The sequence below is a fragment of the Heliangelus exortis genome, chromosome 1, assembly GCF_036169615.1.
Source record: "Heliangelus exortis chromosome 1, bHelExo1.hap1, whole genome shotgun sequence".
Classification (NCBI taxonomy): domain Eukaryota; kingdom Metazoa; phylum Chordata; class Aves; order Apodiformes; family Trochilidae; genus Heliangelus; species Heliangelus exortis.
The window spans coordinates 50,202,062-50,214,940 of NC_092422.1; the positions used below are offsets into that span (position 1 = coordinate 50,202,062).

Below are 12,879 nucleotides of genomic sequence, written 5' to 3' on the forward strand. Positions count from 1 at the left end.
CAGTACCATACCAACAGCAAATGAGAAGTCTGAGGAGTAGCAGCCTTTCCTAGAAAATTCTATTAACATTCCTCCCTCTGTGGTGAGGGGATTTCCCAAGTGTTTTTCATAATACTTAGTGAATGCTTCCTTAACTTCATACAGTTACTCTCTCTATACACTACACCTTATATCTTTCAGGTATGCTGTCCAGAGGTTTTTCTGGTTTTGCTGCAGAGAATTCTTTGCTTGATTTGAATACCGAGATCTTCCAGGGTTGTTTGGTTTTTTTTTTTAAATCCTGCATGCCTTCCCTTCCAGCATGTACAGCTAGGGCATGGTGGCTGCAGTGCTTCACAGATCTCAGAGCTGCAAAGCCTGCCTTAGACAAATAGGTTACTATACAGTAGAAATTCACCTCCATAGTTTTTCTGAGGTAATTCTTCTCACATTTAGATTGTGTGAGTCATTCCTATTAATTTTTCTTCTTTTTCTGGTTAGATTCCTTGTAAAACTATACATTAAGAAGTATAAAAATAAGTGTACCTCGTAATCTCTAAGAACAAATGAGACAAGTCTGATCTCCAACATATTTAAAAAAATTCACATCACTCCACTTATAGAAAGCTGAAATCTCAGATGACTGCAACATGTGCAAGTGGTGTTAATAATCTTTTGAGAAAACCACATTCTTTTCACTCAGCAATGGTAAGAGGTAATAGGTCCCAGGCAGTTCATTATTCTTTCTGACTTTTTGTCCCATTTCTTATACTTAGCAGGACTGAAAGAGTGTCAAACTCTTTTAACCATCACCACACATGACTACAAAAGCTAAGGTGAAAGAAGAAAATCAGGTTTTGGTGCAAGTTATCTTGAAAATACTGATTACACAGAGCCTTACAGAAGACAGATCTTCCAAACTGAACAAGCTGCTCTGAAGATGGCTGGGTTAACCTGTAAGGTCAGATGGGCAAAGCAATCAATGGGAGAAGGGCAGTTCAGTTATGGGTGATGTGGTGTGCCCGTGGAATCCTGTAGGGAACAGCATGCTGGCAGGATACACTTCCCATTCTGAGATATCAAGGAAGAGATTGTAGGGGTTATGTTTGGGTTTTTTCATTGTTGTTTTTGTGTATGTGTATGGCTGGACTCGGGGATCTCAAAGGACCTTTCCAACGATGACTGTTCTGTGACAAGTTTCTAGATAGCAGGGAGCTATCTAGACAAGCAGCAGGTCTGAAATAATGTCACAACCTTGAATCAACGAGAACAAATAAACCTTATGGGTGAGGGGCTTCAAAAGCTCAGCCAAGCTTTGAGCCTGCTGCTCATTAATGAACCAACTCACTGTGAAAAAAGCCTAGATCTGAAAGATCAGGAGACCTCTGGCCTTTTCACCTTCTTGGAGGGAGCTATGATTTTGACTACTTCACATACATCCTTGGATGCAGGGGAATTAGAAGAGGAAAGCTTGGAGGTGATGAAAAATTCCTTTCCTTTAATCAACATAACTCTGCAAAGGAGGTCACCTCTGTGCAGAAGTGGGGGTCCACTTCCCTGATCTGTGTCTTCAGGAAACATTTTTTAGAATTGTAGTATAGTTGCCTGAAAGGCTTTCTGAATCTAGTTAATACTGTAACAGAAAAATCAGCAAAAGAAAGTCAATTAAATATCCAGGTACTTGAGATACAAGAGGCCTTGTCAGGAGAGATGATAAAGCTGAAACAGAAGCCAGTCCTGGATCTATCAAGAAACATGAGTGCTGAGGCTTAATTGGGGTCAACTGTATACCAGATAAAGTAGAACCACTATATCATTAACAATCTCTGTGACTGACAACTATTACCAAGGCTACTGAAAATTGAAGAAAACCTTTTTTTTTTCAGTCTTGAAGCAGTTGTTTGAGGCCACAGAATCTTTAGGATACAGGGAAAATAGGGATGAAAAAACTGTTCTCCTTAAATCAGCTCATACTGATGTGTCACTTTCTTACTAGCTGAATTATAGTCCAAAGATGGTCTCCTAAATAATGGAGGAATCAGACTTTACCTGGACAGTAAATCTTGAATGCTTAAAGTTTCTTATGGACAGAGCTACTGCATTTTTTTATTTTTTTTTTTTCTTTTTTTAATTTTATTTCAGGGCAAAGTGATCCATGATTAAATGTAGTAACTTGTTTACACAGTCATTAGCCCTGAATCTGTTATTTCAGAAGGCATTACCTTTAGTTCTTTGCTTTGCAATTATTCAGCCATGAGAGGTTAGCACTTGGCAGCACACTGCAGAAACAAAGCCTGTGCTGGAAATCAGACTTCTCAAGAGCAAACATGAGTGTCTCCTACAAAGTGGATGGAATCCAGCATGGAAACCAGGTATTACAAATTAAGTAGTCTCCTCACAATCTGGAAGAGGAATTATCATCACCTTCAAAGAGTGGATGACCTTGCAGTGTTACCAGCATTCCAAATCAAAGACCCAAGCTCATTCTTCTTTGACAAAAAAAAAAAAATATCAAATCATTGGGAATTCAGCAAGCACTTTTGCCAGCACCCCAATTTTCACACCTAAGAACATCATCTTTTTAAGATGCTTCTTGTGAAAAAGGTGTTTGAAATGTTACAAAGAATGCTCACAGAGCATCCAGGGCACTGTTTCTAAAATGGATTACTCAAAGGACATCTGGAGTAACTGCTCTGGAAAGGAAAATTAATGTTTTGGAAACTGAGATGTTCTGCTCCACAGCACAAATATACTAGCCTACTAAATAAACTCAATACAATTATTTTTCTATGTAAAGATGAAACATCCTTTTTTTGCTCTTATTCTCAAAAATGATATAACCATTTCATAGGAATGTGTATGTTAATGATAATAATTCAACTCAAATTTAAAAAAGGCAGCCTGAATCACACACCATCCACAGACAATTTAATTGTGAGCAACATTATGAGAAATTGAAAACAAAATTGCAATGGTATACAATAGATTAGAAATGCTACAATGTTATTAGCCCCAAATTTAAAGCTTGAGATGTTTATTAAAACTATTTATAGAACTCAAAAGTAAAAACTATTGTACTAACAAATACACTTCCTGAGGTTTCATAAATTATTTCTAGCAACAGACAAGCAGCATCATAGCCTGCTTTTTGATGGTCAGATTGATAACATTTCAGTACAACACTACTGGCCTAGATTTGCACATTTTGGTTGATTCCCAGCAAGAAAATGAAAATAATGGCAATGAAGAAAATTAACAGGAACTGGAAATGCAAATCAGGAATTAAAAAGGAAATACATAACCAGATGTATAGATTTTACATTGTAAATAATTTTGTTTTAACATTTTATTTACAATATGTACCTCTTGGGGAGCCTTTTTACATTACCTGTATCATTATCAAGTAGGAAACACTTGCTATGAGTAACAATAAAGATGTTCTGGCATGGTTCAAGTACAAGCAAATGATGTATTACCTTGTAACCGATTCCAGATTTCCTTTTTTTCCTGTTGTTCCATCAGTAAGGAGATCTTCGTTCATTTTATCAGGCTTTTTCTGAACCTAGTAATTAAAATAAATGTATTTCTGTAATTTGGGAAGTTAGCTGGCAACAATTACTACTTCAGTTGTGCTAACCATGGTGTTATTTGCTGGCTAAAGCTGGATCAACATCTTACCAATTTCTGTTTCAGTAGAATACTGACTGCATTGAACAGTAAAAAAAAAGTCATTTCATACCTCTAAACTATGTACAGAACTTACTGTAATAAGAAAAGTAATCAATTATGAAAGGTAGATGGTTATTAATAAATCAAGCAGCATGTTCAAGCCTTCTGTACTTCTTTATGCAAACGTAACTGTAAGTGTGGGGAACTGCACCTCATTTTCTTTCATCATGAGTTTGTGATCCAGCCATTAGCTGCAGAAGAAGGGTACCAGGGTGCTGCACCATGCACAGAACTTACCTGAAAGGAAACTGTGATTCTCATAAGCCCTTCACAAGGAAAAAGTGACAAATCTGCCACTGAAAAATAGGCTCCCAGATCAAGCTGAAGCAATTTCTGCTCTCTTATTCAGATGCTTAATAAACACTCCAAACTGATTTTGTTTGCTGACCTTAATTTCCTTGATTAAAGGAAACCTAATTGGTTTTGAAATCTAAAGAGCTTTTAAAACACTAAATGTTCAAACTTACTCTGTTCTACCCACATCAATTTCACATTTTGACACTGTTGAGTGAACCCTTACAGATTTCTGCTCCTACCAAGTCATATTTCTTTTTTAGCTAATGCTTCAGAAGCCACATCCTAGGTGTTGCTGAAGAGATTCTACAGTTCAGATGTATGATAGAGCTTACAAATTCTAGTTTCAAGCTTAATACTTAACCACCTTTCACATAGGGTAGTTTTTCCTATTATGACTCAAATAGCACCCTTTTACTCTTTTTCTCTGTGATTTTAAAGGTAGGCTCATCACAGTCCAGCAAGTTACACATTTTATCCAGGTTTTGGAACCATTCAGTTTCAGACTGGGGAGAGATGGGGCTACAAGGTTTCTTTTGTACTTAAGATTTACATGGTTCTCACTCCATCTCAATGTCTAAAATTAGGATACAGTACAAAAAGGACACCTACACAAAATCTTATTTATGAAGCAGTGTAAAACAAAATACTATGAGGTTCTTCCTTTTTAATATAACTTGTGTTTCTGTATCTTTTTTTCGACACATCTTTCAGAATGAAAGAAACCTAATTTCATTTACACAAATTTGGTACCCTAGGGAAGAATTCAACATATCTAATTTTAACTTCCCCCTTGGGATCTGGACTCCATGTAAAAACCCTCCCTGAGTCACAGAAGGATGTCCCCTTGGGTTAATCACATATGTGAGCTGGGATAAGCAGTCCTTTGGACTGTCTCTCATTCCACTCAGCAGAGAGGGAGTTTAAGACACCAAGACTACACTTCTAGACACCTTTAGATGAGATAAATCCTACCCTGTTATGTACACATCTGTATTAACACCTATTTAACAATCTCCCGTGCAGTTAGTATAACATTGATTGGATTACATCAACTACATTAGTTTGCACACTCTTCTCTATTTAATTATAGAAAATCTAAATTATTTATTTCAGTCTACATCTTCTAATTAAATGTAAGCATGAGTCATATTTCATCTAAGGAAATACTTCAGACTAAGAAAGGTATCTCTTTACATACTTGGACTTTGATAATTTTGCTTCTGAAGTTGTTTAACACCACGATAACATCTGTCAGGTCAGCTACAGAATCTGTTCCTTCATGGCTGTGAGGAGAAAAAAAACAACAAACTACATGCAAATGTACTGGCTTATTAAAACATGCATTGCTACTTGTGTTAGTTAGAGTATATGGTTTGGATTGCTGATGTTTAGAGAAATAAAATTTCTTTACTTGGACCTAATTATATATTAACTTCAAGAACTTTATGAGTTTTATTCATGATTAAATACTGTCCACAGTGGTAGCCCTCACACTGAACTTGGATTTTCACAGGCTACTTTATTAACCAATGAAAAAAATGCAACAATCTAGAGGTGAGTGTGTTATCATGTATTATACAGGTATACATTACATTCAGATACTTAAACTACATATTACTGTTCAAATATGAGAAATATCTCTAGAAAATGCTGTGTGACAGCATTAAATGTACTTTTAAAATAAATCTTCTTTAAAAAGTCTAGGGAAAGCTCCATCACAGTGCTGAGATAGTAAAGACTGCTTTCAGCAGGTTGGCTTCAGTAACTTTAGCACTGGAGGCACCACATGAACATTTGTCCTCCTGATCATCAGTTTAAAGTCATTCAGGCTTCTCAAAACTGTAGTGCAGTCGACTGAGTAACAAGTATGAAAAATGTTGCTGTCACTCTGTGATGTGGTGTAAGAACATAATTCTCAAATTTTATAGCTTTTATAGCTCAATACCCCATATATTTCCTATGATCTTCCTGTCTTTTAACAGCATGTGGTTTCCTCTTACTAAGGTTACATATACAAAAGATTTGTTTAGGCAAGTAATACGCTACCACTTAGGTTTGATATTTTTTTTCCTAGAGAACAGAAATGTTTAAATCTTTTTTTGAGTCTGTTTTATACAACCTGTCTAAAAATTATTGCATTTTATACAGTTATTTGAATTTTCTATTTAATATATTTCTGTAATGTGTCTGTAATTACTAAATTTCACAGAGACTGCCGATTCTCGCACAAAGCAATGTTCTGGATTATCTTTGACTTTTCCACTTTCTGATTTAGTTTCATTTTCAGACTTCTAAAATACTGCACACATATATGAACACTCGACTAAGAACTATCTTCTTATCAAGGGGCTGTACAGCACTCAACATAAAAGGGCACAGATCTTAATTTTAAATAAAGTGTGTAATAACTTCCTACTATTACAGGAGGGTAGCATCTTCTCCTGACACAGAACTTAATTTCAGTTTTCTTTCAGAGAGGTAGGTATCTAAAATCAGTATCTTAGCCTGTAAATAGCCACTGACCATGTTGTTGGGTGAATGAATGGGAACAGAGTCCATCATACTGTTCTGTAATATTAAATCAGTGTACTGAATCTTACAAAGGACCTCTTCTTCTTTCTCTGCCTCTGTGCTTATAATATTCAGCATAGTGTAATTTTATTCAAGTTATGGATGCACATTTTGAATCCTTTTTACAATCACGTAAACTAAGGTTTTGCATTATTATTATTATTTTCAAACCTGGGGTTTGCAATGTCTGGGATAGTGTTTTATAAACTCCCTTAATAAGGCCAGTAAGGATTTTTTGTTTTGTCCAAAATGAATGCTGTCAGGGTGACTTCATTTGTAATCTCAGAGAAACAGGTGGGTATCCTGCATTACCTACCCTGTTTTCCTACCAACAGCACAGAAACAAAGTTCCAATAATGAACAGTGCTCAGACTGCTTTTGAGTATGCAGACTTTCATATTCCTAATACTCATAGTAATTTATGCCCATGGCAGGGGAGTTGAAACTGGATGATCTTTAAGGTGCCTTCCAACTCAAACCATTCTATGATCAATAACAAATTGATTTACAAGTGTGACTGCTTCAAAGGAATTATTCTTGTTAGATGCAACATTTGGGAGGGGAAAGGCATGGAAATGAGCAGCTTATTTCAAAAGCTATGTATTTACATACAATAAATATTTCTCCTAAAACTCCTACTATTTGAAGCCTGTGCCTCAAATAAAACAGGTTATCTCACAGCTCAAATGAGATGATATGGCTAATATACAAGGACACAGAATACACTGAAATATCTCTTGGCAATTTTCCATCCTGTCAAATATTTGCTTGAGTTCTGATTACAATTTGGTGCTATTAATACTGATATCAGTAAAAGGAATATCTAAGATACACCAGAACAGCCTCCCAAACATACTCTAAGCCTAGGGCTCATAATAATTAAATGAAATAAATGCTATTATTCAGATTCATCATCAAGTATGAATTTTACATAATTTAGCTGAGCTCAGTTAAGCTCATTTTTATTACTTCTTAGGGAGCATCAGTAATATTAAAAAACAGCAAATTATTTAAGTTTCCTTTCATCCAGCCTAGAACATAAGAGTACTTTTGTTTCATGTTTTAATTCAACTACAGCTCATATCATTATTCTTTTTAACCATATTTTTCATAAATCACTTTACATATCTTAAGAATTTAATGTAAAATTAGACAAATGATAAAGCTATATTTGGTAGAGATTAAGTGAACTTCTTAGGATAAAGACTATGTTTTTCTCCTTTTTCAACAGATTGTGAGTCGTTTCTGGAAAAAATAAATTGAAAACTGCAAACAAATAGAATGAACCTGATATCCCATTAACACTTTTTCCTGGTAATGCTAGAACTGAAGCATTAGCTAAATATTCATACCAGCAAAGATGTTCATCAATCTTTTCCTATTTTAATAATAGCTGATGACTAAATATCACAGGGAACTATGTGTTCCTGAATTTCAAGTAGTAATAAATATTTTGTAAGAAACAGAGCTGTTTCAGCCCACATAATTACAGCAGAAGGGACAAAGAAAGGAAGGGGGGTCAGATGGGCAAGAAGGAAAAACTGAAGCTGAAATAAACCAGTACTGCTCTTGTAGAAGGTATCAGCTCCAAAGCCTCATTTTATGAGAACTTTTTCATAAAACCTGAGGAAACAATGATTCTTCAAGGAACAGTTGGAATGATGATATATATACTCCTCATACAAAAAACAACCATGAAAACTATAGCTCTATAAGCTATACAGGTGACCAATAAATGCCAGTTACTGTGACTTCTTTCCAGGAAGAAGGGTCTCTCCCAAGAGAGGAAAATATGATGCAGTCAACATGCAGCCAAAGTGCAGAAATGAAGGGGGTTTCTATATCCTAAGGTGAAGGTGTAACCACAGCCATTATTAGAGAATTTAGACAACTAAGAACCACTCAGAATTGATTGAAGATAAAAGGCCTAGAACTGAAATTAATATAATGCTCCTGCTAAAAAAAAGATGCCACCCCTCAGTAACATGTCATTTAGAGGCACCCCTGGGGCTGAAAAATATTAGGAGAGAAGTTCCTGGCACTTCCTCCAGCTGATCAAGATGCTGCTGGAGAACTAGCAATGCTCCCATGGACATACTCTTCAAATTACATGTTAAGTACTTTTTGAATGCCAAAATGTTAATAAACAAAACCATGACTTATGTTTCTATAGAACGTGGTGAAAGTGGTTGTGTGATACTGCTAACCATGCACGGGAACTTACAGGTCGTATGTTTGGTAGCTGTACAGTGCACTTGGCTAGCAACAAGTCTAGCTGATCACTTAGGTTTATCATGCATTAATATATATAAATTCCTTCAAGAACACACGGAGCAAACAACAACTTATACTACCACAAAATAAGGTCTTTCCTATAAACCTGAGATCATCACCGGCTTCTTGTTCTATTTTTCCATGTTATTTATGCTTATTTTCCTTCAGTACTGTCAGATTTTTTCAAATTATTTTTAAATGTTTCCAAAAGATGGATTAATACTTACGAAAAAACCTGATAAATCTCTTCAGATCTTCCTTTACGTAATCTCAGTGTCCAAGCACCTGGATTTGCTTTCAGTTGAAAATACCCCTATGAAAAAAAGGAGAGGCACTTGCTCTATCAGCATTTCAGAAGCAACCATGTGCATATTAAAAAAAAAAAAAATAATTACTCTCATAATAGCCCTAGAAGTAATACAGCAGTGATGCAATCAACTACCACCTTTCCTGCATGTCCACGCTAATGTCTTTCAGTGCTTCATTTGTTTCTAGCTGCATAATAAACCTCCACCTGAAAAAACAACTCAGTGAGTAGTAAAGGCTATTAAATTGACTGTGAAGTGAAAAACTTCTTTGAAACAATTCTTTTGCCTGGAACAGCTTTCAAAGTCAATACAGCTCTTTCCCAATACAGGTACTATATGAAAGCCAGACGAAGCAAGCTTTAGAGTGTGAAGAATCTTTAAAAGTTTCAGACTGTATTCAGAACTTCTGTTAAAAAAATTAAAAAAAAAAAAATCATGGTTTATTATGCATGTTATTCCTTGTGATACAGTATTTACAGAGAAGATAATTTGCTCTACAGTTTGCTAAAACAAAACCCAATTACTTTGCTACTTTGGATGACCAGAGGAACTGTCAGGTGTGGATTTGTCGCAGAGAGACTTTAAGTGCTTGAATAAAGCATCTAAAATAGGAACCTTCTTTTTCCTGGATCATTGTGTAACAAAAATCATTATGTTAATCAGAACATGAATCATACCTTATATTTGTCAGTGGAAGTTCCATCTGATTATAACTACCTCCTACTATCTAAATCAATTAGGTTTAAGTACTTCGGTCTAAAATTAAGCTATATCCAAACCTAGGCTGGATCAGAAGGGGAGTGGGGAAAAGCTCACCAAGTTAGAGATCCTAGAATCACAGAATCCTAGAACTGGCTGGGTTGGAAGGGACCTCAGAGATCATCAAGTCCAACCCTTGATCCACTACCACTGCAGTTCCCAGCCCATGGCACTGAGTGCCACATCCAGGCTCTGATGCACATCTCTTCTAGATGCTTTCAGCTCCAGGATGTTCTCATTGCTTTTAGTGTTACTAAGCTCACAACACAGAGGAATGGATTTGGAGAACACGCAGCTCCTGAGGAATTCTCTTGACAACCATGTGATTGTAATGACTCTTTCTGTACTCCATACTTACCAGGTTGGCCATCACAATAGTATCAACCCTGACAGGATTCTTCTTTGTCCCCAGAGTGAACTGTAACCCTCGAGGAGGTTGTCCAGTCGTCACATCAAAGCAATGTCCTTCAAGCAATATGTATTCGAGTTCATATTCTGCTATAACTGTCTCTTTTACCTGTGGAAGGAACTTCTCATCAATAAATGATGTCATTTAAGCATGTGTGAAAAGCAAGGTATTGCAATAACAAAGATGTTGTATGGGATTTACCTGAACTGAATTCAAGTATAAAAAGGGAAACAGAAAACCAAAAACGAAACAAACAAAAAACAAAACAAAAGAAAAACAAAAAAAAAGAGAAAAGAAAAAAAAAGAGAGAGAAAAAAGAGAGAAAAGAGAGAAAAAAGAGAGAAAAAAGAGAAGAAAGAGAAAAAAGAGAAGAAAGAGAAGAAAGAGAAGAAAGAGAAGAAAGAGAAGAAAGAGAAGAAAGAGAAGAAAGAGAAGAAAGAGAAGAAAGAGAAGAAAGAGAAGAAAGAGAAGAAAGAGAAGAAAGAGAAGAAAGAGAAGAAAGAGAAAAAAGAGAAAAAAGAGAAAAAAGAGAAAAAAGAGAAAAAAGAGAAAAAAGAGAAAAAAGAGAAAAAAGAAAAAAAAGAGATAAGAGAAAAAAGGGAAAAGAGAAAAAAAAGAGAAAAAAAAAGAAAAAAAAGAGAAAAAAAAGATAAAAAAAGAGAAAGAGAAAAAAAAAGAGAAAAGAGAAGAAAGATAAAAAAAGAGAAAAAAGAGAAAAAAAAAGAGAAAAATGAGAAAAAAAGATAAAAAAAAGAGAAAAAAGAGAGAAAAAAAGAGAAAAAAAGAGAAAAAAAAGAGAAAGAAAAGAGAAAAAAAAAGAGAAAGAAAAGAGGAAAAAAAGAGAAAGAAAAGAGAAAAAAAAAAAAAGAGAAACGCCCTTCCCTCAATGTTATTATAGGTCTCCAAGATAAAGAAGATGAATCACTGTGTGCAGGGACCTTATCTCCAGTGACTATTGAGCAAGGTGAGGTGTCTCAGCCTTTGTAAGGTAAATCCCAAATTTTATTTTCACAACTTTGGAAAATATTGTGAAATTTGGAAGCCTTCTGAATGCATAGCTTCAGTTGAACAAACACCCTAAATATTTTTAATCAGCTTAGTGATTGAAGCAAATGTAGTGACTTTAAAGCTGAGAGATTAAAAACATAATTAAAAAATTGTGAACTAAAGAGTCAAATATACTTTTAATCTATATTAGTAAACAGCCATATATTCTGGTTTATTTGAAGATTTACTTGGGTTAATCCTATTACTACCACAAACATTTAAAAAAAAACAAAAGAGAAACAGAAAATTAACACAGAGAACCCTTGAATTGCTTTTTATCTAATTTTTTATCTATTTTTGGAACCAGTATAAAGTTCATAGCAGATAAACATAGCAGATAAATTGCTTTTACTTCTACTTTGCATTCTGATTTTTTTGTTTCATTGGTGTCTTTGAAGACCTGTTTTTTTTTTTTAAGAGAGAATGTGAAAAAAGTCATGAAAATAAAAATGTGACTAACCAATCAATCATTACAGAGAATATTTCTGGAAAACAGACAAAAAAGTTTCACAATATTTCCATTTTCCTCTCCATGTAGAAGGTCCAACACAAGTTTTATAATGTTATAACTTCATAGCTGATTTATATTTATTACTTACATCCTCTAAATGAATGTTATCCAGATCACAGGAGCTGTTTACTGCTTCAACCAACCAGCTTTCAGGAGTGATCATGTTTAGAGTCAAAAGAGGTGATTCTGGCAATTCTAGGAACTTTGCCATGGGTTCAGAAGGAAGGTGCTTGTTGATCCCATAAATTAATTCTGGTTCCAGCACAAAACGATAGAAGCTGTTGAAAAACAAGGGTTCAAAAAAACCCACATTTACTGAAGCATGAATTTCCAAACATGAAGTCCTTATAAATGACTTCACAGTGAATGTTTACCAAATAAAATGATGTTAGGATGCACAGTAGCTCCCTCTTCTTTTGGAGTGCCATCAGACAATACCTACAGCATCTCAAATGGGCTGGGTGAAGAGCACAGATCTATTTGCTTTTGCCAGTTCTTTGCCATGAAAGAACACAGTTCCCATTAATATTCTCAATGGCTTGGCAGGTGAATAGTCAAGAGGTGCATCTAAACATCTTGACTGTGAACTGCCTTGAATTCTCAGAATCTGTATCATTAATTAAGCAGGACTTACCTCTGCTGGAAGAAAAGCTCCTGGCACTAGCAGCAAAGTGTCCTACAGTTGCTACAGTTAGGTAGTAAAGGAGAGATGTCTCTATTCCTCTCCAGCTCTTTACCCATTTATTTTACATGTGTAAGTCCCTTGCAACAACAAAATAATGCTGATTTTCTTCCTTTCTCTACTGATATTTAACAAAATGAAAAGAATCAGAACAGAGAAAGAGCGCAGTGGGGATGGAGAGTGAAAGCAGCAAATAATGAATGCTTGGGGAAAAAAAAAAAGACATTTAATTAATATCAAAAGTAAAATAAAAAAGTAAGAAATTCTGTACACATCAAGAGGGATACAATTTTCTCGCAAAATGTTTGGGCTA

General features: G+C 35.2%; 1 protein-coding gene across 2 annotated transcripts in view; it reads right to left on the minus strand.

Annotated features, from left to right (window-relative positions):
- The window catches only part of LOC139795246 (UDP-glucose:glycoprotein glucosyltransferase 2-like), an 84,732-nt gene that overhangs the window by 12,050 nt on the left and 59,803 nt on the right, over window positions 1-12,879 (minus strand). For both annotated transcript variants that reach the window (XR_011725434.1, XM_071742002.1), the window contains exons 27-31: window positions 11,973-12,162; window positions 10,276-10,434; window positions 9,078-9,163; window positions 5,204-5,288; window positions 3,456-3,541 (exon numbers count right to left, since the gene is read on the minus strand). Coding sequence is in view for 1 of the 2 variants with exons in the window: in XM_071742002.1 (XP_071598103.1) it covers window positions 3,456-3,541; window positions 5,204-5,288; window positions 9,078-9,163; window positions 10,276-10,434; window positions 11,973-12,162 (606 nt within the window). In the remaining variant the exon portion in view is untranslated. The remainder of the gene's footprint in view (window positions 1-3,455; window positions 3,542-5,203; window positions 5,289-9,077; window positions 9,164-10,275; window positions 10,435-11,972; window positions 12,163-12,879) is intronic.